At 40.2% G+C, this 25,472-nt stretch overlaps 2 protein-coding genes across 8 annotated transcripts in view; one reads left to right on the forward strand and one right to left on the reverse strand.

Moving 5' to 3' along the window:
* Window positions 1-501: 501 nt before the first annotated feature.
* The window catches only part of BLNK (B cell linker), a 135,007-nt gene continuing 110,036 nt past the window's right edge, over window positions 502-25,472 (reverse strand). For all 7 annotated transcript variants that reach the window (XM_084635613.1, XM_084635612.1, XM_084635611.1 and 4 more), the window contains 14 exons: window positions 22,320-22,345; window positions 21,663-21,688; window positions 21,264-21,362; window positions 20,133-20,175; window positions 17,494-17,527; window positions 16,415-16,487; window positions 15,761-15,791; window positions 14,138-14,180; window positions 13,473-13,551; window positions 13,163-13,194; window positions 12,268-12,347; window positions 6,032-6,115; window positions 4,782-4,937; window positions 502-1,286 (listed from right to left, as the gene is read on the reverse strand). In XM_084635613.1, coding sequence (XP_084491739.1) covers window positions 1,167-1,286; window positions 4,782-4,937; window positions 6,032-6,115; window positions 12,268-12,347; window positions 13,163-13,194; window positions 13,473-13,551; window positions 14,138-14,180; window positions 15,761-15,791; window positions 16,415-16,487; window positions 17,494-17,527; window positions 20,133-20,175; window positions 21,264-21,362; window positions 21,663-21,688; window positions 22,320-22,345 — 926 coding nt within the window. In that variant the 3' untranslated portion in view covers window positions 502-1,166. The remainder of the gene's footprint in view (window positions 1,287-4,781; window positions 4,938-6,031; window positions 6,116-12,267; window positions 12,348-13,162; window positions 13,195-13,472; window positions 13,552-14,137; window positions 14,181-15,760; window positions 15,792-16,414; window positions 16,488-17,493; window positions 17,528-20,132; window positions 20,176-21,263; window positions 21,363-21,662; window positions 21,689-22,319; window positions 22,346-25,472) is intronic.
* DNTT (DNA nucleotidylexotransferase) overlaps window positions 1,300-25,472 on the forward strand; it is a 478,907-nt gene continuing 454,734 nt past the window's right edge. The window contains exons 1-2 of the mRNA XM_084635618.1: window positions 1,300-1,438; window positions 8,127-8,239. The gene's annotated coding sequence lies outside the window, so the exon portion shown is untranslated. The remainder of the gene's footprint in view (window positions 1,439-8,126; window positions 8,240-25,472) is intronic.

Below are 25,472 nucleotides of genomic sequence, written 5' to 3' on the forward strand. Positions count from 1 at the left end.
CTCTGTGTAGATTGGAAGCTTGTACCTTTCACCTAAAGAAGTTGGTCCAATAAAAGATATTACCTCACCGACTTTCTCTTGTATCTACTAGTGGCAGATGCTGGAACTGTACAGGTGGTGATCCTGGAACATGCTAGCCTGTAGCATGGCGCTGTAGTCATCCTGCCTCAAGTTCCCTCTTGATTGCCCAAGAATGTAGTGTTTAAGTAATATTTAGCATTGAAGGAATCTGGTGTTCCACATTAAGCTCTAAGTCCTACAGGTAACAATTTGCAGACAGGCATTTAAGAAAACTGTCGAGCCAAAATATACATGGGAGAAAAAATACAGGCATATGAGCAAACTGTACATTGATATTTGTTGTAACAATAGAATGTGTGAAGCAGCTCATGCAAAGATAATAGTCACACTAAAATAAACACAAGTTTATAATAAAGTACTCTGACAGCAGTTAGAAGCACAACTGTAAATGTTAACTAGTAATAATACTGTACATTGTTCATTTTACAGTATTTTTACATTTTATTTGCACATTAAAAATACAACCAAAAAAACCTCATGAATCAAACAGTTGGAGTATAGCCAGACATGGTGCAAAATACTATCCTTGGCTGGTTGCACACAGTGGTCCATTTCTTAGTTATAGTCATTCTACTTTCAAGAGCTCTGGATCTTGCAAAGGGATTATTTTATTGAAAACCGCAATCTGTAGTAGATTTAGTTCTTTGAACATATTGAATAGGCATATTTCACTAAGTGGGTATTTATTTCCTTCACTTGTGAATTGAGAATGTTCCACAGAAAATGCATCTTTAAAATAGAGAACAATAGATGAAAGGGTTGTGGTGTATAGCTTTTATTGGCATGAGTTTGGAATTACCACATTAGGTCTGGTGAAGCCACAAACAAATAACTTCTACCTTATTTGGTAACGGCATTAAAAATAACTCCTTCAAGTCTACACCATTTTATCAGAAAATCTGAAGTTCTTCTGATCTGCATTTCTTATGGTTAAGTGGAAGTTTTCAAATAATATTCTTCTAGTGAGTATCCTTAGGGTGTTTAAAAAAAAACTTTTTTTTTTTGTTTAAGATACTTGATCCAGAAACTTTGGGAAGTTGGAAAAATACATATAAAAATCTTGATCTTGTTACAGTTCAGTGTAATTATGAAACTCTAACAATATGTTTCAGTTTGGTGGAATCTTTTGTGTTGTTGTGGTTGTCGATTAAAACAAGGGGTGTATGCTGATGATTCTCTATTATTTCAGCAACACTTGTGAAGCGCTGGATTGAGAAAACAGAAATCAGTTAGCCAAGTAATCGATGAGACTTCTAACAAAATGAAAATCACAAGAATCACTACCTCATCTTCTCTTTCTCTGTGCCACCATCATCTTTGGAACTACAGGATCTTCTGAGATCATGTAATCAAATAGGTGTGTCTCCCTTCCCCCTGTGACTAAGTATGTTGCCTTCACTGTGTACTTTGTATCCTCTAACAGTAGAAGAAGGCAGTAGGATAGACAAATTAGAACAAATATGTGGTATTGATATTTATGTTTTGGTGAGATATTTGCACCAATCATGGAATAGTTGGTTCTCCTATAGCTCATTTTAGGAAGAAGGTTTTGGGACAGGCCACTAAGGCTGAGCTATTCAAAGGTGATGATCTAGGTGATCTGGAAGCTGGTGGCAGGAGCCAACTCACTAGCCAGTGTGTCAAATAAAGCTCCAAACAGTAGTAAAATTTCATTCCCTTTTTTCGAGGGTTGGTTTATTTCTCAAAAGCAACAGTCCAACATAAATCAAACACATAAAGCAGGTGTTGCTGGTTGGCCCCTTTCCCCTGATTTAGGGTCTCCCATAGGTCTCCCTGACCTCCTTGCTGGCCTTTTATCTGAAGAACAGGTGGTCTTCAGGCTATTGGCTCATCTCTGCCCTGAAACCATCCCCTGGGAGGCAGATAATGAAGCTCAGGTGGGACTAAGCCTCATTACCTCAAAAGGCCCTTTTACCCTGTGACAATGTCCAATTGGCAATGGTATTTGAGCCTCCAAATCTCCACACTGCTTTAGAAATAGCATAACGTTGACACAGTGGGGTCCCACAGGGATCAGGTCTGGGTCTGGTTCTGTTCAGTATCTTCATCAATTATTTAGGTAGTGGCATACAGAGTACATTTATAAAGTTTGCAGATGATACCAAGCTGGGAGGGGTTGGAAGTGCTTTGGAGGATAGGATTAAAATTCAGAATGCTCTGGACAAACCGGAGAAATGGTCTGAAGTAAATAGGATTAAATTCAATAAGGACAAATGCAAAGTATTCCATTTAGGAAGGAACAATCAGTTGCACACATACAAAATGGGAAATGACTGCCTAGGAAGGAGTACTGCAGAAAGGGATCTGCGGGTCATAGTGGACCACAAGCTAAATATGAGTCAACAATGTAACGCTGTTGCAAAAAAAAGCGAACATCATTCTGGGATGTATTAGCACAGGGGTGGGCAAACAATGGGCCACATCCAGCCCACCAGCTGTTTTAATCCAGCCCTCGAGCTCCTGCTGGGGAATGAGGTCTGGGGCTCGCCCTGCTCCGTCACTCCAGCCAGGGAGCAGGATTGGGAGCCACTCCGCGTGGCTCCCAGAAGCAGCAGCATATCCATCCTCTGGCTCCTACGCATAGGGGCAGCCAGGAGGCTCCGCTCCGCATGCTGACCCTGCCCCAAGCACTACCCCTGCAGCTCCTATTGGCCGGAACCATGGCCAATGGGATCTGCAGGGGCGGCATCTGCGGATGGGACAGCACACAGCAGAGCTGTCTGGCCATACCTCCACGTAGGAACCAGAGGGGGGACATGCTGCTGCTGCTCCTGGGAGCTACTTGAGGTAAGCGTTGCCCCGAGCCTACACCCCTGAGCCACCCCCCCATATCCCAACCTCCTGCCTCAGCCCTGATCCCCCTCCTGCCCTCCGAACCCCTCAGTCCCAGCCTGGAGTCCTGCACCCCCCAGCCGGAGCCCTCGCCCCTCCCACTCCATGCCCCAGCCCTGATCCCCCTCCCACTCTCTGAACCCCTCTGTCCCAGCCCGGAGCACCTTCCTATATCCCAAACACCTCATCCCCAGCCCCACCCCAGAGCCTGCACCCCCAGCTGGAGCCCGCATCCCACTGCACACTGCCTCAGCCCAGAGCCCCCTCCCATACCCCGAACTCCTCATTTCTGGCCCTACCCCTGAACCCACACCCGCAGCCAGAGCTCTCACCCCCTCCCGCAGGGGTGTTGTAAGCAAGACATGAAAAGTAATTCTTCCACTCTGCTCCATGCTGATTATGCCTCAACTGGAGCATTGTGTCCAGTTCTGGGCACCACATTTCAGGAAGGATGTGGACAAATTGGATAGAGTCCAGAGAAGAGCACAAAATGATTAAAGGTCTAGAAAACATGACCTATGAGGGAAGATTGAAAAATGGGGTTTGTTTAGTCTGGAAAAGAGAAGACTGAGAGGGGACATAACACTTTTCAAGTATGTAATAGGTTGTTACAAGAAGGAGGAAGGAAAAACTATTTTTTTTAACCTCTGAGGATAGGACAAGAAGCAATGGGCTTAAATTGCAGCAAGGGAGGTTTAGGTTGGATATTAAGAAAAAAGTCCTTATTGTCAGGGTGGATAAGCATTGGAATACATTGCCTAGGGAGGTTGTGGAAATTGGAGATTTTTAAGAGCAGGTTAGACAAACACCTGTCAGGGATGGTCTAGATAATTAGTCCTGTCACGAGTGCAGGGGACTGGACTAGATGACCTCTCAAGGTCCCTTCCAGTTCTATGATTACACTCCAGAAGAATTTTAACATTTGTGCAAATGCAACCCAAGATATCAACTCTTTCTTGATAAGTGGTGGGGAGACAGAGGGAGTGGTTCTGACTAATTTTATCCCTAAGTATTTAAATGTAACTGTTCTTTTTTCAAACATCCCATTGAGTTCAATGGGAGCTGTTGCATGAAGGATGGTTAGAAGATTTGTTTTCAAGAAAGTATGGAAAATTTACACTTAGTAACTGAAGGTCCGATCCTGATGACATGATATGATAAAAAATATTTGTATATTTTAAACTAATCTGTGACTTTAAAGTTCCAATTTGCAGTAACCTAAGTTACACTTCTGAGGTGGATATAAAGCAGTGGTTCTCAATCAGGGGTACATGTACCCCTGGGGGTACACAGAGGTCTTCCAGTGGGTATATCAACTCATCTGGATATTTGCCTAGTTTTACAACAGGCTACATAAAAAGCACTAGCAAAGTCAGTACTAACTAAAATTTCTGACAGACAATGACTTGTTTCTACTGCTTTATATACTATACACTGAAATGTAAGTTCACTATGTTCCAGTTGATTTATTTTATAATTATATGGTAAAAATGAGAAAGCAAGCAATTTTTTTCAGTAATAGTGTGCTGTAACACTTTTGAATTTGGATGTCGTCTGATTGTGTAAGTAAGTAGTTTTTAAGTGAGGTGAAATTTAGGAGGTACACAGGACAAATCAGACTCCTGAAAGGGATATGGTAGTCTGGAAGGTTGAGATTCACTGATTTAAAGTACCTTATTTTATATTTGTTTTGTTAGATTTTTTCAGTCTGAAGGATAAATCAATTATTTGATGAGGTATATTTTTATCTTGGTGAATGAAGATTTACTCCCTAACAATGTAATTAAAATAGACCCCATCATTTTTACTTATTAGGGCATAAAACTGAAAAAGGAAAAATCACTCACCTCCTCGCCAGTTTTTTCTCTGCCCAGTGCATATCGTTTAGTTGATTCAATAAATCGTACAGGAATATTATACACTTTTTTGTTGTAAAACACAACTAGTGTGTACGGCTGCTTTGAATCCTGACCAGAACTCTTCCTTATCAGAAAAGATCCATCCTATATCAAGAAAAGGAAATGCAATAATATTTTATTAGTTTAATTTGTTGCAATCATTGAGGATGTATCAATATTAACATCAAATCCTTTCCTCCTTTAAATTAATATCATTGATGGAAAAAATTCACTGGGAGAAATGGGGGCACTTCCCCTCCAATATTAGCTTATACAGGTGTCATTTAGCAGCATCCTCTGCTGTCCCAAGTCCCAATGGCTGCGGCTGCATTTTCCCTCTCAGCTAGAGAAAGGATAGGAAGAAATGAGCAGGCAGTAACAGCTTCCTGGGGATAACAGGACATTAGGAAGTGAAGACTGTACAAGCTTCCACCAGTGGCAGGAAGGAGAGAGAACCTGAGCAGATGACATGCTCTCAACAGCTTTACAGAAGCAGCAAACAAACAGTGAGAGCCGCTGTTGGGGTTACCCTAATGCTTCCTAGCCAGTGATTTCCTATCCTAAAGATTACCCCACTCTTTTGTCCCTCTATCCCACGTGGTGGAGCCATAAAAAAGAAATGTTTGTTGGGGGAAAGAAAGCCTGGGCCTTTGCCTGGCACATAGGGTGCTGCCCTAAGTGTGATGCTCCCTGTGGCATTAGAGTTTTCTGCAGGCTGATCTAGTCTCAGTCAGGAAGTTCAGACAAAGTCTAAAGCCCAGGTCAGAGGGTTCAGGGGTGTGTGTGTTAAGTTATCATTTTGAAATAAAGTGGTAGGACCAATTTTTACAGATATCAGCATTTGAGTATGAGACAGTGGGCAGTGCTGGAGCTTGTTTAGTATCTGTGGCCTGTTTCTTGCCCTGGTAGGGATATATTTGAGTTAATAGGTTTTTTCCATCTCTGGCTGCTACAATAAACTATTACCTCCAGTGGGCCAAAAATCTGTACTGAGTTACACAGGTACAACTTTAATTGACTTTAGAGACCACCATTTCACCGAAATCTGAATTGTGTAGACACACTTCAGCCAACACTACTGTAACCTGTTCAGGGTGGGGCCCAAACTGTCTGGGAACAATTCAAGTTGTATTCCCCATTCCACATGTCTAAAATGTTCTTAAAAGAGGCATAGCGCAAATGTTAACTCCCTGCTTTACCTTATTTGATTTGTGTAATGCATCTTCTGCAGTTTTTCGATCACAATAAGCTGCATACCATGCTTTATCATGAACACCAGCATCCTGTGAGAAAGATGGAGACCTTTGTCAATGCAGTGGAAAAGCCCTGGTTTTCTTCTGTAACTTACAGCAAAATATAATGATAGTTTTTTCACTGGATATTGTGTACTTCACAGCTATAAGATAGGGGTAGTAAAAGATGAACACATATTGTAGTGTATCTAATGCCAAATGATGATAATTATAGAGAACCATAAGTGTGCAGAGCACTTTAGAAAACACATAGTTAAGACAGGCCTCTGTCAAGAGCTCAGTCTTAACTGGACAGATTCAGTTCAAATGAAGGATGAGTTGAAACCAGTCAGTGAATGCTAAGAGAGGAGATCTTAAGGAGAGGTATCCATGTGGAGATGGAGGATAGTTGGCACTTGTACGGCAGAAGACTGGTCCAGTGGAAAGAGGACAACTAAGAAAGAGACTTGAGTCATTTTCACTATTTATAATTAAATGTTATTTTCTGCTGATTGATTTAGCATATACTTTTGTGTGTTGTAGTGGGTGTTGTCCACAGGATGCCAGGTTTCTTTTACACTATCCAAACCAAGCAAGTTGTATAATATGGTGACTCCACCCTACCTAAGGTTGTTCTCAGTTCTGAATATATCATTGTGTGTTGGGTTAAACCCCATTTAAACTGTAGTGACCTCCACCCCTCATTTAAGATAGGTGAGAGAGACAGCTAGGCAGCCCAACATGATGTCTGGTCTACACTACAGAGTTAGGTCAACACATAGTTAGGTTGAAGTAAGCTGCCTGGCAAGTGTCTACACTAAATTTTCACTCCCACTGATGTAACTGCTCTGCTATGCTGACTTAATAACTTGACTCCACCTCCAGTAGGGGCATAGAATCAATGTCGATGTAATTAGGTTGAGGCAGTATCCGTATAGCTACTGCATTGGTTACATTGACTGACTGTTACTGGCTTTCAGAAGCTATCTGACAATGCCTCATGCTGACAGTACAAGTGTTCCTGGTGAGGATGCGCACTGCTGACACTAGAAGCAAAGTGTAGACACACACAAGTGATGTGATTAGTGCGGCACCTATATGCTGACATAAATTAGGTCAACTTAATTTTGTAAGTGTAGATATGCCCTAAGACCAAGGGTATATGAACCTGCTCAGTCATTTTGACCATGTGGGTAGCAGGCTCCACAGGTTATTGTCTTTGGGTGTGGGTGTGTAAGGCTATGTCTCACTATGAACTAGGTGTGTGAATCCCAGCTCATGTAACATACTCACTAGCTCAATGAGACTGAGCAAAAGTATAAATAGTAGTGGAGCTGCGGTAGCACGGGCTGCAGCAGGGGCAAAGCTTAGCCATGCCAAGTACATACCCATGGGGTTCAGATAGGTTTGTACTTGACATGTGCTATTGCAGATGCACTGCCATTTATACGTGTGTTAGCTCAATGATAGCTTCTGAGAGTATGTGTATGCAAGCTGGGAATCACACCCCTAGCTTGTAATGTAGACGTAACCAGAGAGGTGTGGGGAGAGACAAAGAGCGAATGAGTGAATAGAGAAGCAGGACAGAGAGTGAGTGAGACAGAGACAGCCTGAGCAAGCACCTGGGAGCATTACCCTGCAAAAACCTAGAGAGAAAGTTTTTAGTGCTATTAGTGAGGACACTGTCTCCTGTTATGGGGTTCCTCCCATGTTTGGGGAAATAGAATTTTGTATATTTTCTGTAAATAAGATTACATCAAAGATACCAGACTCCAACTTCAGTTTCTCCTCCCAGCTGAAACAATCTGCAGGGACCCATCTTTTCACTAGATGCTCAGTCAAAAAGAGGTAACAGTAAATTTAGCTTATAGGGGTGGAAACTTTATTCTCATCTGCCCTTTGCTCTATCGATTTCCCATGCTCCTCAAAGCAGCAGCCATTAATTCTATTTGTACTAAAATCTGAGGATGGACATTCTCCTCCAAACTGACAATGTTTTCAAAACTGGTTATAAAAGCATCCTGCAAACTACACACTCCCCATTTCTTTTCTTCCACTCCAGTTGGATTCTGTCATCCAGTGGATACTCCTAGATGCTAGGAGTGATGGCTGCTCTTATACCTCCAAACATTTCTCACACAGCAGGACTGTGTATTGAACAAGCTGCCCTCCCCGGTGAGTACTGATAGCTTTTGATTATTTATTGAAAGAATCCTTCCGCAGGAATCACAGTTCCTAGGGTAAGGCCCTGGAACTGCCGTTGACTTGGCCATGTAATCTTAGGCAAGTCATTAAACCTCTCTGGTGCATTAGTTCTCCCAGCTATAAATGGGTACAATACATTTCTAATTCCTGGAGTGTTGTGAGGTTTACTTAATTAATATCTGTGAAATGGTTTGAAACCTCAGTTTATAAGGGCAGTGTGTTATCGTTAAAAGTTGGGATCTTCTGAATAGAAAAATGGTAAGGGTAAAAATTTCAAAATAATCGGATTTTCATTTTCCAAAATTACTTGGTCATCTAGGCTCCTAAGTCACTCAGGTGCTTTAGAAAAAATTACCCTAATTGCATATCTGGAAGCACATATTTTTGCTCAGATTTATTTTCCTGTAATTTAGAGGGGAGATTACATTTACTCGTGCAGTTAGGGAACAGTGGTACTTATTGTGCAGGAAGGGGAATTATTGTAATGTTTTAAAAATGTGCTTTATTTTATTTTATCATATGATGATCTGCTGTGCATAACACACACACACACACACACAGCTGGACTGGGATGCAAAGGTCCACCAGACCCACTGACCCTTCACTAGAAACATGCATTTTATTAAACAAAGGAGTACTGTCCCAAGGGAAGAGTCATGAGTGGGGGAAATAACCAGGATTTCAGTAACCCCAGACTGTATGGGTCTGAATAGCATTGGCATTAAAGGTTTCAATCATTTAATTAAAACCAGGTAAAAAGTAAAACAAACTAAAACTAGGACCTCTGAAAAGATCTGAATCCTTCAAGGCAGCCTCTGTATGTAAAGGACTGGATCAGGGTACTAAGGTGTAGCAGCAAAGACAACAGGAATAAAACAGGGCCTCTTCATATATACGGGAGCTTACAGTCAAAGTATGGTTGAAGTGAGCTAAAGTTTGTTATAGAGCTAGTACATAGACTGAAAGAGAGAGCTCAGCACATCCTTGACTCTCAGCACTTCTCTGCTATCTTTGACCTTCCCCCACATGTCCCTGGAAGAAAAGAAAGAAAGAGGGCTGGCCTAAATACTACAGTCAAAATACTTTCTCCCTAACTGCTCCTGATTTTGGGGAAGTGAATCTTTACTCTCTCTCTCTCTCTCTTTTTAAAAGGAGAGATTGTTACTCAATTCTTTGTGGTAGGGTGTTTCCAGAGTGAAGCTTCCTTTTGATGAGTTATTATCTTTAAGGGTTGCTTGTACTAACTGTTGGCTGGGAATTTCTGCCTCCCAAATATGTCGTCTAAAATAGTCATTTCTCTTTCCCCCGGAAGTAACCATTATTATTGGCTGCCTTTCTTTATAGATGATAATTCTAATCCATCTAACTTCTTATAATGCATCCATCATTTTGATATAAATGCCATTACCATGGGCACCATAAAAGAGGTTAATGCAGGAGTGCAAGTATATTTGCAAGACATCAGTTGCATGTGTGAGCAGAATCAAAAATGAAATATGGAATGACAGAATCTGGATATAAGCTTGTAATGATTTACTGGACTCCAGATTGCCACTGGCTCTGAAAGCATTCAATGTTAGGCATATGGATTTGTTCAGAATGAAGTAAGGGAAGGTGCAGGTAAGCCTAGCAAATCTTAACATTTTCACTATACTTCCTGTAGCTCTCCCATCACACAATCCCAAGAGGGTTTTTTTTATTCCTATTGGATTTTCATAAAAAAATAAAGTAGGAGAATGGTCGGGGCCTTTTCCCTTTAAGGGTGTGTATGCAGACTTGTGAGTTTATAGGTTGTATGTCAAGTGGCTGCTAAGTTAGCAATTATTACTGCGAATAGCTGGAATTGTTGTAGTAAATGATCACTGTATAGTTAGTGCTGTTCTGCAGGTGTCATGCATACAACCTCCTCCTAAGACTATTAATATCTTTACAGAATTTGCTAGAATATACCCTGTCTCCATTTTAAATTTAACCTTAATCATTTCTGGGTTCCATGAGTGTACATATGATGTCACGTTTTCTTGAGGGGAAGAGTATGTCACTTTATTTTCATACATCATCATAATTGTATTACAATAAAGTTGTTGCTTTCACAGGAAGTTTTAACAACAACCCACCCCTCTCCTCTTTATAGTGCCAGGGGTCCAAGAGTCCGTCAAACAATACAGTGTGACTGGAACTGTTATGTTAACTGTAATGGAGCAGGGGGAGCAATGGCAAATCTGGAATGCGCTCATACAATGGTGATTAGCGTGGTATAAGAACCTATATAGAATAGACAAATACAGCTTCTCCCTTAAACCTTCCTTCTTCCTGTCACAAACTGTTGGGAATCACCTAGCGGAACAGAGAGCTCATGCCAGCTGTGCAGTGAAAGTCAATCAATTAATGAAGGTGTTGCCTTCATGAACCAAACAAATTAAAGAGCACCTGTGCTGTACAGTTTGCTGCAGCAAATGACAATACCAGTGTACATTATAATTTTGGAAAAAATATCATTAATTTCATCAGCCATGTTTCACTTTTTCTGGTGAAATTGATCTTTTAGTCAGTCACTCTTCTGGTTTTGCCCATATCTGCTATATTAAAAGCTCCAAATATAATTGTTACAAGCTGTTTGCTTTTGTGTCTGCGGGATTATTTTTATGAAAAAAGATTTTTCACAATATCCACTATGACAGAATGTAAAAATTGTTCCACAATCGGAAGTTCTTTGTGTTCCTTGCTGCTGTATTATCTTTGTCATATCAGCCTTTAGAACATTTAGTGTTACTGGGTCTGCAATAATAGAGCCTTTGTTAGGCCGTCAACAGAACTATTTCTACCTTGTTTGTGATTACTAGACAGGACTGCTTCCTGCATTTTGTCTTCTGCCATCTTCCCAATGGAGACAGAAGGGGACATATTGAAATAAAAGTAGCCATATTTTCTTAGATTTTTTTTCAAACCTGTTATGTTGAAATACAAAATAAAAAAAAGTTTTCCAGTTATTCACAAAGATAACTTGGCACTAATTCCAAAAGGGGCTTATAGTGAAGGGAAATCTGTTTTAGGGAGCAGCAGGGCACAAGGCTGATAGGGTGGGACTAAGATTATTTGTCAGGTGGAAGGATCGTAGTTTTCACAGAGAAGGGTGTGGGCAACCAGTGGCCTCTCACTTAGTCTCTTAGATCCCATCTCTGCTGACGAACCAAACTGCATTAAAGGGGAATGTTATTAAATATGACTGTCTTGTGCATTCCTGTGCTTCTGTGTTGTACTATCTCTGGCAGACTCATGCTCCAACAAGGTTGGAGTATCTCTACCTAGCATGGTTCACAAGGGTGTGCGTGTGTGTTCCTACTAATGTATTCTGGGATCTCTCATTATTTATCCACTGACACAACTGCAGACGGTTTGCACTGCTTTGGACTAACCATGTGGATACATACTTTCAGAAAGGCTAGTGAGCCGCTGAGTTCAGCTATGAAATACAAAAAGGAAAAGGGCAGTTAAGTACACTCTATATTTATCTGCACCCAGGACTGGGGAAAATATACCAACAAGGCATTTTCTGTTTACTCGCTATGGGATTGTTTGATGCAAAGTGAAGACCTGAAACAGAAGTTTGACTCAGCTGCTTTTCAGTTCCTGTTTACATTGAGCAAGAAAACTTTTCCTGCCTAGGTTTTGTATAACTATATCTAATCATAATTCTACAGTTTAGCATGGCTTTAACACCCTGTGTTCTCCACCTGTTTTGGGCTGGAACTGGGCAACTAGATGACTCATACAATGACAAAAGATTTCACTGTAGATAGGGCCAAAGTTGTTGTTATAAGGAAGGAAATGGACCACAAGCACCCTCAGCACAGGATTATGCTTTCTTGGACAGTAGGTGGTATGAAGAAGTATAGAATCAGACAGCCAGGGGTCTCTCTGTAAGACTCCTCTTACAACAGAGCCTGACGGCACATGATTCCTCATGTGTCTCTTTGTACCCTGAGCTAATTTCATACCTGGTCTGTAGTCTCCAAACTAGCTGAAATGCTGCTGCGTGGAAGAGTGCCCGTTGTGCGGTTTGCCATGTCTGGCGGTTCTGGGAAGAACAAGGTGTAACATGTGTAAGTGTCCAGTGTAACTATTCCTATTATTTTGTTGGGGGCAGAAGTAGGAGGAAACAATAATGCTGTGGATTGTCATAACTCTATTGGCTAAAGGAATAAGGAGAAAAATCCATCCCACTTTGAGAGTGACCAATATCTTCATAAAACTAAATTCTGCAGCCTATTAAAATTCTCTGGATAATTTATAACCATATAATGGAAATGCTGAAATCTTTCTGGTATATATTATCATTTTATCTAATTTACATTTCTATCTGTGTAAAAATAATGAACTGCATATAGGAAATCTTGCCCTACATTTGAAACTGTAAACTGAAATATTTCCAACTGCCTCTTAAAAGTATTATTTACAGCAGAACTTAAGCATTAGTCATAATGAAAGTATTACATTTTTTTTCTGTAATGCGAGAACAAATGGCTGGATTCAATAAAAACTTCATCTGGCTTCCAAGTTGCAAACTGAACCAGCCCAGAAAAATTTTCTATTTGGGGGGTCTTGTGTGGTATGGAAGCCAGATGGAATTTTATAGAATTTAGCCCAAACTGGCTTAGATTTTGACTTTCAGAGGCACAAAGGGGAATTAGGTGCCCAACTCCCATTGACTTTCCCAGTAAGTCCCACTGGTCTTGCATAATTGTACTAATTAAGTTAATACCATACAACCAGCTGAGTATTTTAATCTCATTCTTGTATGTGTTACAGAGACCAACATATTCAGAATCCAATGAATATATATGTGGCAATTGAAATAAACCCAGACTTACTTAAAAGATAAATTGTACTTACTTGGTAGGGCTGGTAGCTTTTGAAATAATGGCCTGAAATAAATATTTAGAGATTATTGAAAGGTATGAGGATGTCTACTTAACACCTACGTCTGAATAACTGAACATGTGTATGGAAGAAAGCAATAACAGAGAGTATGTGGTGATGTATATGTTCCCTCATGAGGTTGAAGACTGAAGTAAAAGTCTCAAGAAATAGAACTTTAAAAGGGAAGAATGCTTCCCCCTGAATCTCTCACATCATTTTGTTCAAACTTAGTAGTGAGTCTAGTGTCTATAGCTCTAAGAAAGGAAATGAAAGTAGCTTTTACTTTTGGGCTGTCGTTGGTAGGGGTGGAAGAGGGATCTCTTGGCTGGGACCTCGTCGCCGTTCAGCTGCTATAGGTTTCTCTGTAATATGGAAAAAGTTGTAGATTCAGGATTAGCTTTAAAAATAATCACCCCAAGTGAGAGATGACAACTTTAATTCATTTTTTAAATTTGTAGAATAAACGTTATTTTACTGTGCCTTTTCCATAAGTGAAATGCTCAGGCACACTGGGCCATATTTTTACCATAGATTTTCAGGCAGTGCTCCCTATTGATTTAAATGGGGACTGTTTACAAATGAGTGGTGTGATATTTCCCCTTAATGCTAGTGAATTAAAGCACAGGACGTTTAACTAATAACAATAGCAAATGAAAAAGTGAAACCGGGAGGGCCAGATTCTTCCACCCTTACTCACTTTCGGTGGCATTCTCCTCTGCCCCGGGGGCCTGCTTACATCCTCCAAATGGCTCTCTTGTGGTGTGAATTTCACCCTTTGATCAGTCTATTACTCTGCCTTTAGCCCCACTGATTTCAATGGGACTGCTTGCAGAGAAAAATGCTACTCAATTCAAGTAACGGGGGCTGATTCAGGTTCTAAATCACTAAAAAGCAAAAGTTCAATTCTTGTGAACATGAACTTTTTTCAGTGTAACAGAAATAATTTACCTTCAGTAACATTTAAATTCTCTTTGTGGTGTAAACTTGGTTTCTACAATAAAACAAATGTCAATCAAAACATTTGTATACTTCAATGACATCCAGTTAATATTTTGTAAAATAGACATTGCTATAGAATATCTTTGTTTCAGTATTATACAAAAGCCCCCGATACCTGTAGTGGAGAACAATTACATGTATATTATAGAGCTCAAAACATGCACGAACTCCTAAACAATCATTATAAAATAATAGCATACAAAAGTTAGATTAAGAGGTTATTGGTTTTCTGTTTGCATCTTAAACATGCTACACAATGTAGACTTAGCATCCTTTAAAGGTGGTAAAGAACTATCCACTTAAATTTTGGATCAAAATTTAGATTTTTGTTAAGAGGGTTTTCCAAAAGCTTAAGCGCAATAGAAATGTTTCCATACAATATATTTATTATAAAAATAGTGTTCACATTTTTAAACCAATGCTCCTGTGTAATATTTGCAAGCTAAGTTTTGCAACGTTCATTGTCCAAGCTGGAAGAAATATATAAACTAAGTGCAGAATAAGAGAGTTGGAAATGAATTTTAAATTTTTTTTCCGGTTTTAATAATCCCAGTTGTTGATAGGTATAGGAACTTGCTTAAAATATGATTGATTTAACAGTATCCCATTCTTTAGCAATGTTACAACAGTAAATGGTCATGAAAAGCAATATGACATGTTGGCAAAAGGGTGTGTATGTTTAGTTTGAAGAAAAGATTTTTCCACTTGTTATGTACACTTGAAATTGACAGGGATGTTTTGGTTGGGGAAATAAGGGCATTGCCTTCTCATACAAGGAATTCAGCTGGATGATTGTGTAAATATGATCAGATAGATTTTGCAACATAAACTTGGAAAGACTCCAAACCTGTTTATGAGCAAGGGAGACCAGATAAAAGCCCATTTTTACCTTGAGATATGACTCTTGTTCTAGGATGATATTTTATTCTCATTCCCTAGGGGAAACTCCTACACACATCACTGGGAATTTCTGGATGCAATCTGAGGGCAGAACATGGTTCCAAATAATTCTTATTTGTTTTCTTGAGTCCCACTAATGTGTATTCTACCACTATCTCCTAGGGAAGAGAATTCATATGCTGATAACTCTCTGGGGGGGAAAAAACTACCCCAAGTGTATTTAATCTAAATTAGTTTTCAGGAATGCACATGTGTGTTTTCCCTTTGCTGCTGAGTTAATATACATTCCATAGCCAAGTCCTTGTGACTCCCTTTAATTGCATATATGCTATTATAAATGATTGCCACCCTTCTTGCTTCCACATATTTTATATATTAAAGCCTTCATGATGACCCCAAAACATTTTTTAATGGTTAGAATAGTCTCTGTGGCAGGCCAAAGGATTTTCTGCCATTCTTGAGGTAACAGACTCTTGAGTGTATCATCCTCTCTCCAATTCTGTATGTAACTTCTATTAATGTTAATTAATCAAGGGGCAAAAATACTCTTAATTCTTTCCTTACTTCCCATTAAGGAAACTGTATTTATACAAAGTTCAGTTTTACAAGCATATTAATAATCACAGGTGGGATACTGTACAGTATCATTATGAAAATACAAATTCTACTTACTGGTGGTTTTACTGGATTAGGTGTCTTCTTTCTGAGGATTGAAAAAGTAAGTGGTTATTTAAAAGACACATGCAGTGCATTGAACAATCAAGTATATAGTTAACTGTTACTCATAATATTATTGGCAGAGGTGGAATTTTGGGTTGAATCCTGCCCTTCCTTGGGCTGATGTAATAGAGAAAAAGGGGCAGAGGCTGTGTTGCGTTTAATATAGGTTTCAAAGGTAGTGGTGGGAACCATACCAAGATGTGTGAGAAAGCTATGTCCTGCAAAGAACCAGCTCATGGCTAGTGGGAGGGTGATTTGTAAGAAAAGGAGCATGACTTTATACATGCACAGGTACTGCTGAAGATCTCATCACTGCAGCATTTCATTGTCTCAAGCTGGCCAGAAGGTTTTCTGTCAGCAGCAGCATATAGTAACTGGAAACAATTCCAGTATGCAAACTGCCCCAGCTTGGAGAAATAGTAGAGTGGCCTGCAACCAGCAATCCCACCTTGTTCTTGCCAGGGCAGGATGCCTCTTGCTCTGGACTCATGGTTCATGGACAGACAACTTTTGCTTTGATGGCTGCCTCCAGTAAGAGCAGGATTTAGTTATTAATAAATCCAGCAATTAACAATGAAAGAGAAGCAGTGATATTTTGTTACTCACATTGCCCTTGGTAATGGTGATGGAGTTGCACTAGAGGGAAGTTTGAAGTCCTGAGCTCCAGTGCTGCTGTGATCTAAATACCCACACAACATATTTAGTATATAATATTTAACATATCTGAGCATTGGGTTTTTTTTAAATAATCATTCTGAAATGTTTTAGGTGGCACTTATAGTCCCTGAAGAAAAGATTATGCATCACTCCATTTTCATACTCTGAGTGGAGAGAGATTCCCTCAGCCCCTTCTCGGTGGTGGTGAGCGCTTCCACTACATTGCTGCCATCAAGGACTGTGGTAAGGGGACACTGGGCATCAATGGCTGTGGAGGGGAATTCATGATTAAGAGCTTTCTAGATTTGGGAAATTTGCATTGGTGTAGCTACATCAGTGCAAACCCTTAATGCAAAGCAGTACAGTATGTCTTAATTCTATAACTCTCCAGGGTAAGTCACATTGGTGAAAGCCCTACTTCTACCAGTACAGAGCATCTCTGTATATAGTCTACACCAGCAGTTCTCAACCAGGGGCCCAGAGGGACCCCTAGAGTCCCTAGGGGGCCGCAAGCAGGTTTCAGAGAGTCTGCCAAGCAGGGCCAGCGTTAGGCTCGCTGGGGCCCAGAGCAGAAAGCCAAAGCCCCCTGGCATGGGGCTGAAGCCCGGGAGCCTGAGCACCACCACCAGGGGCTGAAGCCAAAACCTAAGCAATGTAGCTTTGCGGGGGCCCCTGTGGCATGGAGCCCCAGGCAATTGCCCTGCTTGCTACCCCTTAATGCCAGCTCTGGCTTTTATATGCAGAAAACCAGTTACTGTGGCACAGGTGGGTTATGGACTTTTTATAGCAGGTTGAGAACTCCTGGTTTACACTGAGTACAAAAACAACAACTCAAGTCTAAAGCAAGTTGTTTCCTGACTTGTCTTCACATTGACTAAGCTCTTTAGCTGTTCATTAAACTCCCTTTCTTAACACTGATGGTTGCAGTTTAAACTTAAAGGAACGTACTACTGCATTTGAGGTAGTCAATAATATATTGACCAAAAATCTTTCTAGCAATCCCCATGTCTTCAGTGCAAAATACTTACTCTCATCATTATGTGCTTCATTCCTTTCATGCTCCTGAAAATGAAAGACACAGTATTTGTCAGCTCACACTTACAATGCAACAATTGTAAAAAAGATAAATATGTAAGTAGAATCTATGGGGAATGGACTAAAATGTTCTGGTATGGACCATATAGAATTGCAACAATGTCTAAAATGTTTGTATAGAGTGTATATTATATTAAGCCTCTCTAGTACATTTCATTCAGCTATTTTGAAATCACTTAACAAACAATTAATTCATTCTTAACACCCCAGCATGGTAGATGTTAATGATCCTCAAGCTCCAAGTACTCCATAGTAAACTGGAGCTAAATTCAGCAGTAAAATGCCCTGGTTCACATAGCATGCCAGACCAGGGAACAAAAAATTCACTAATACAATCAGTAGAGCATCAACTGTGTTTTTTATCTGTGCCCAAATTTTCAGTGTGCTATAGTTATTTTTTCATTGAAAACACTACATTTTAGAAGCAGTCAGAGGCTTTGACATCTGGGAGGACTGTTGGGGCACTTGACAACAAGGAAATGTACTGGGTTTCTGTCTCCCAAAACACAGTTGAGGACTTTAGCAGTGGGCAGGAGATTCATTTAATCTTTCTTTTACTTTCTTGTAAACAGAGGTGACTTTTAGGGGTCTTGAACACTTAGTTCCCTCCTCCACAGCAACTCTTGTGAGCAACTAACTCCAAGATGTGCTATGCATGAAATTTTTTTTTTAAATTTTCTAATAACTCAGAAATACTGACAGGATCATGTTTATGCTTTTCCAAAAAATTCATCATCAAGCATGAAAAGGTTAAACCCCAAAGAAGAATGTCTCGCAGGTGTGAGCATATGAGAAATGAGGGTTATAATCAAGGTCCCAACTTAATTTTAGTTATGGCTTTTGCTATCATAAGAGCCATAATGTGTGTTTGGCATAATGATTAGAGTAGATTATGAGGAGTCAGTTCCCACCTCTGCTACTGATTCTGTGCCTCAGAAATGATTGTATAAAACCTACAGGTGGCTGAAAAATTTTCAGTGGAATGCTTTTCCCCCATCAGAAAATCCTATTTCTTCAAAATCAAGACATTTAATGCAAATTTGTTGATTTTTGATTAAATTTGACCAACATTTTAAAAAAGATTCAGAATAGAAATAAAAGTACTTTGTTCTGACTATTGTTTTAACTTTTAATATTTTTAACTTTTTAGCTCTTAATTAATTCTCGTGATTAAATATAACTTAATTACTTATAAGTCTGTCAAACGATTAAAAATAATCACAGTTAAATGTAAGATTTTAAAAAAGTTGTGATTAATCACACTTAAATAATAGAATACCAATTTAAATATATTATAAATATTTTTGGTTGTTTTTTTCTAAATTTTCAAATATATTGATTTCAGTTACAATACAGAATACAAAAAAACAAGGAGTGCTTTTGGCACCTGAGAGACTAACAAATTTATTTGGACATAAGCTTTCATGGGCTAAAACCCACTTCATCAGATGTTGTTTTTGCTGATACAGATTAACATGGCTGCTACTCTGAAACAGAATACAAAGTGTACAATGCTCATTTTATTTTATTTTTATTACAAATATTTGCACTGTAAAAAATAAACAAAAGAAATAGTATTTTTTCAATTCACCTGATATAAGTACTGTAGTGCAATCTCTTTATCATGAAAGGGCAACTTATAAATGTAGATTTTTTTTTTTTATGTAACTGTGTTGTTTTGGAGAGCAATGTAAAACTTTAGCACCTACAAGTTCATTCAGTCCTACTTCTTCTTCAGCCAATCGCTAAGGCAAACAAGTTTGTTCACATATATGGGAGATAATGCTGCCCGCTTCTTAATTACAGTGTCACCTGAAAGTGAGAACTGGCATTCACATGGCACTCTTGTAGCTGGTGTTGCAAGGTAGTCACATGCCAGATATGCTAAACATTCATTTGCCCCTGCATGCTTCAACTTGTAGATTGAACTATCTTTTTTTATCATTTTTATAATATAAAAAGAGGCCTGATTTTCAGAAAGCGTTAATCATCCACCCTCTGAAAATCAGGATCCTTGAAGGTGCTTCAAGTTGGGCACCCAAAATCACTAGTCACTTTTGAAAATCAAGGTCATGGGTCAGGCACTGGAATTTTTCCATTGAAAAGGCTTTATTTGTAGACTGGGGATTTAATGGGGATTATGAATGTATTCTCCATCAATATATGGGAGATATTAGACCCAAAAGGGTGGAAAATACAGAAATAGGGTTCATTTTCTCTCTCACGCAAACACATCTACTCAGTTCAACAGGGCTTACTCATGGATATAAAAGTGTCAGCGTCTTGGTTGTATATATCCGCTATTCCTTTCATACCATCATGACTTGTAAGAAATCATGTTAATATTTTGAATACGAAGGATACATTTGGAGTTTTAATTCCACAATTATAATATTATGGCATGAGTCTGTAGCTCTTTGATGCTTTGGATCTGTTTACATTCCAGAGTAATCCACAATTCTATACTGTCTCTGTAATACAGATAACAACAAATAGCAGTATATAATTCAGATACCAGCACTGCCCTTCACCATTTAAATGCATTCTTTTCTAATGGTGTTTAGCTACTCACTGCTTTTTGCTGAGGATGGTTTCTGGGAAGAGGAAGAATATTTCTGGAAAACACACAACATGATTTAAATGGTAAATATTTTTCTGATTTCATTGAAAATTGCTGAGCCCAAAGGTGGTAGTTCTCTTAAGTTTTAAGATACATAGTATTCCTTAGTAAATAGGTTGTTAGTTATAACTATGTTCTGCTGCAGTTTGCTCCGGGTAAGGTTGTGCCTTAACACACAGCCCTGAGTTGGAGACTGGGTGGAGCCATGCTATCCCAGGGGGAGGCCAGGTGCAGCTCTGCACCTTCACTCCCCATGCTCCCTCTTATGCACGGGGTGAGGGCAGCCTGCTTTTTCCTGCTTCACCCAACTTACTCTGAAGGGCATGTGTGGGGATGAGACCCTGTCTCCTTCTGGCCCCTCCACACTCCCTTACAGGCACTGTATGTTCCTGGGGACACATGGAAGGAACAGATTATAGCAAGAGCTAGCTTTGTTCCTATGCACCTGATCCATGGGTGGGGGTCATGTACTCATGGGTCCACCAGCCTTGCCCTACCCCTTAATCACACCCAACCTAAAAACTCCATATTTGCCTGGGCACAGAGACCCCTTGTGGAGCTTGGCTCTGGCATGCAGGGGTTCTCACTTCCATCACTGGGTCCCAGAATTGTGTCCCCACTCCACTGGGTGGAATTTCATTTGTTCTACCACTGTCCTAAACCTCCATGCCTTGGTAAGGGGGAGGACAGGGCTGCCCCTCTATCTTGCTCTAACACTTCTTTTCAAAATGGGTATATGGGTTTGGTAATAAGCATCCTAACCTCGCCTACTCCTCAAATCATTTGTGTTGGCAGGAATCAGCTATTGCAATCTCCTGCTTCATGTTATGTTAAACAGCAAAAAATACATTAAGGAAGTATTACACCTCTGGCAAATCCATTAAAGCCAGGATACTGAGAGTTAATTGAGAAATTTTATTCTTAACTCACCCCCTCATGCCTAGGTAGTTCGTACATATGGCCTAATAATAATTCATTGGCTGAAGGCCATGCAATAGCTAGGCACGCTGAGGTGTGGTGAAGAATCTGCTTCCTCCAGTGTTTGCTCCACGCTTGAGGAAACGAAAGCTGCTTTTAACTAACCTAGAAGTGTCTGGTTTAGAGGATTCTTTGGCTGAGTTGAGCAAGTGGGAACGTCCTCCTGTACTCTGAACAGGCTTGGGAGGAAGAGGTTTAGTGATCCTAATAAGACAACACAAGTGAAGTTAGAAACATTATACAAAAAATACTGAATTAAAAAGGCAAAAGTCTGTGTAATCCTAGACAACACAATGTATTTGAGTGTATGTATTGTGTGTTCTCATTCTGAAAGTTCATCAAGAAATATTACAATATTTTATTAATCCGGTACCTCTTCTATTGAGATACATAGGTATTAAATATCTATATATTTAGACAATGCTCACATGTTATCAAAGTATATTTCTTGACAAGGTATAAGAAACTTTTAATAATGTACAGAATTTCATGGTAATTAATTACCTGCTTGTTGGTGGTGATGGCTCTTCCTTTAAGAGAAAATGCACTGTTAATAACTTGGTCATATCTGTATTTAATAAAATTCATTTGTGCTAATATAGGATTTTAAGCTGCCTTTGTGATATCTTATTTATTGGAGCATGTATCTCCAACAAAACACTGACTATTGGGAATATGCGTAAAGATGGGGTAGCCAGAAAATGACCACTGCTATATCAGTGTAACCCCAAGCATGATACTAAGTTATATGTCATGTCAGTACTGGGAGGTGGGAAGAAAATTATCATGTCAAAACAGTTCATGTTTCCTTTGGTGGGGCATCACTTCTAGAAAATGGTCCCTTAGGTCTATGCTTCGAAGGCTGGATCACATTAAGCAGAGCTGGAAGCCTTACCCCACCTAACAACTTGTAGTAAGTAGAACAAGTTTTCACTGCCATTTGGTGGAGGGAGATGGAGTTATGAAGTTACCAGGGGAATGGGGCACCATTCTCAGTGGCATAGGTTTGTTCCAATTTTCTCTCTATTAAAGAGTTGATACAATGGTTTACTCTCTCATTTATTCTGAATGATTTTGCACCACAGGATACAGTGCTTTCAAGTTGCAGCATGCATGTATAGTGCAGGAAGTATGACCCATAAAATGTATGTAAGGTCTTACCTCTTCTTCAGGAACCTCATAGACGTCTGAACGGGGAAAAAAAATATTCTGTAGTTAAAAAAGAGAATCACAGGTCTCTCTTGACAGAAATACAGTTTGGAATTTACATCAAAGTTCTGCTTTTAAAGAGAAAATAAGATTCTTCTGGGGTAAAGATAATTTTAGGACATGTGAATGCTCTCACTTAGGGACTGATTCTTCTTGTCTTATTCATAATAAACTGTGCCGTACTCCTTTTTAACTGTAAACTTACGATGAAAAGGACAAAAATCCATATTCACAGTCAACAATTACAGGAATTACGTTGCATCCAAATAACCTTTATTTTTGTACCATTCTTAGTGCAAAAGGCAAGAAAAGAACCTAAACTAGGAACAGTTTTTAATGTTATCACACTTGGATGATCTTTAAACCTTCCTCTAACCTTGGTGAAGAAGGGACCTAATGAACTGTAAACCACTGGTCTGAGTCCTTTATATCGCCACACTATTAGCTCTGAGCTCCTGTTCATTATTGCAGGGGTTTTACTTGCTCACAAAAATAACAACAGATTGTAAATCATGAATATTAAAAAAAACATTAAAATAATTAATGCCATAATCTAAATCCAGCTTCACCGAGTGTAGTGAAGCAAGGTTGTATTATATTTTAACTTTAGCAAAGTCAGAACTGTAATCTGGCAAGTACTCTAATACCCACTAGAGGGAGCTGTTTTATTTGTTTAAAATCCACCAAGAAAATTGTTGCTTAGAAACTGTGATTAACAGGAAATCACAACACTGAAAAGGGGTTTAAAGATGTCTGAAAAATTATGTGATACAACTGCAAATCAGAGAGAACTTTTGTAACTATGGCTTGGAAGTTAAACAAATTCCTAATGAAAATGAATATGCGTAATGCTTGGTAAGAATTGTGTAACTAGTTTGTAAAGGTTACATTCTGGGCAATTAATGCCATGGCTAGGAAGCAATACAGCATACAACTGGCACTACTTAGCTAAAGAGGATTAAACACATGTTTGCAATTACAGAAGAAAATATCCCACCATTTTTTTTGCTTTTGTCCTTATTTTCTCTTTCCAAATAAACTTCCTTTTACAGTACGTGACAACAAGAGAAGCATATACAAAGCTATCAGAATCCACATAATCTCAGTAAGACTGAGTCTTGATTCAATATTTTAAAAACTCATCTTGGCATCCTATACTGAAATGAGATAATTGATCAATGATTTATTGGTTCCGGTAAGTGTTTTTAGCTTATATTGATCCATTTGAAGTCTGACTTTTACTAAAGCAAAATAATAAAAAGTAGAAATGGATTCAAGACGAGTAGCTTATTCCAGTTTTATTCATTCTTAAAACAGATTTATAGTGCAGGGATCTATTTCAAACACAATATAGGGAAAATGGCTGTTATAAACCAGAAATACCTGAAGGGGAACTTGCTTCTATTTTACAGACATGTGTGATAGGTTTATGTTTTGAACACATCAAGTGTAACTTAATATCTTGCAATAGAAGAGATGAGCAGATGGATCTTTGAAATAAAACACTGAGTAAATTGCTTTGGGCTAATGCTAGGTTTTTAATAGGACTTGGAGAATACAGAAAAACATTTACAGAATAATACTTTTATTTGTAGCAATGAGACAGTCACAAGAGGTTTAGGTCAGAATTGTCAGGCTCAGTGTGGAGAGGGAGGGAGTGTGTGTGTGTGTATACAAATAACCTAAAGTTCTTTAAGTCCCTTGCCAGCTTTGTGACCTATCCTCACTACATAATTACCTTGCTGTCAAAAGAGCTGTGTTTCTCCCTACATGGGCTTATTACCCCCTGTGATAGGTCTCCTTTCTTTTCATCATCAAGTCCTATTCAGCATTCTCCTCCTAATCAAGTGTTGTGCTAACTTACCATCAAGTGGGTTACTGGGCAACCTCTTCAACAGTTCTGGAGCAACATGACCCAGCAAGCCCTACACTGGGATGATTTGATCTCCTTGCTTTAAACTTAAAAACAAACAAACAAAAAACCCAACCATGCAACCACTCTGGAGTTTATGCACCAGAATGCCCCCTAATATTGGAAAACCTCCGAGCATGTAGATGGGTGGTGCTTGTGGGAATGTAGGGAAGGATCTTGAATGCTCCAGAATTTTCTTTTAAATTACCAAGCAACAAGATCAGTGGGAATACCCAGGTAGGAAGGATTACTGGGTCTCGTTCCACCTAAGCAGAATGCTATCTATGGGTATGTCTACGCTGCCCACGTTACAGCATGGCCATGGCAGCGCTGGGATGTGGGCAGTGTAGTCACACTTTATCGCCAGGGAAGAGCTCTCCTGGCGATTAAAAAATAACCACCCCGAATGAGCAGTGGTAGGAGCATTATCGCCAGGAGCATTGCTGCCGGTGATAAAGCGCTGTACTGGTGCTTTTCAGTGCTAAAATTTTTGTTGCTCAGGGGCAGGGCCAGCCAGGATTTTTGCTGCCCCAAGCAAAAAAAATTTTTGGCTGCCCCAGCTTTTTTTTCATGGCTGCCCCCCTGCCCCCAGCTCTGCCTCAATTCCGCCCCTTTCCAACCCCTTCCCCAAATCCCCGGCCCCACCTCCTCCCCCAGGCGTGCTGCATTCCCCCCCCCCCGTTGCTTCCTGTGGCTCCCCCCCCCCCCCCGCACCCCTTCCCACCCTAGCTCACCTCTGCTCCGCCTGCTCCCCTGAACATGCCGCCGCTCCGCTTCTCCCCCCTCCCTCTCAGGCGAGGGAGAGGCAGCATGTTCAGGGGAGCAGGTGGAGTGGAGGTGAGCGAGGGTGGTGGGTAGAGGAACCAATCCCGGCCCCAGCTTACCTCCACTCCACCACTGCCGCCTCCCCCGATCGCGCCGCCACTTGGCTTCTCCTCCCTTCCTCCCAGGCTTGCCGCGTGAAACAGCTGTTTTGCATGCGGCAAGCCTGGGAGGGCAGGGGGAGGAGCGGAGCGGTGGTGGCGCGCTCAGGGGAGCAGGCGGAGGCAGAGCGGAAGCGAGCTGGGGTGGCGGGGGCACATTTCTAGGGGCAGCGTGGCCGGCGCCAGAATGCCAACCCTAGAAATGTGCCGCCCGAAGCACCTGCTTGTTTTGCTGGTGCCTAGAGCCAGCCCTGCTCAGGGGGTGTTTCT

This window comes from Lepidochelys olivacea (genome assembly GCF_965140295.1).
Source record: "Lepidochelys olivacea isolate rLepOli2 genome assembly, chromosome: 7".
NCBI classification, from domain to species: domain Eukaryota; kingdom Metazoa; phylum Chordata; order Testudines; family Cheloniidae; genus Lepidochelys; species Lepidochelys olivacea.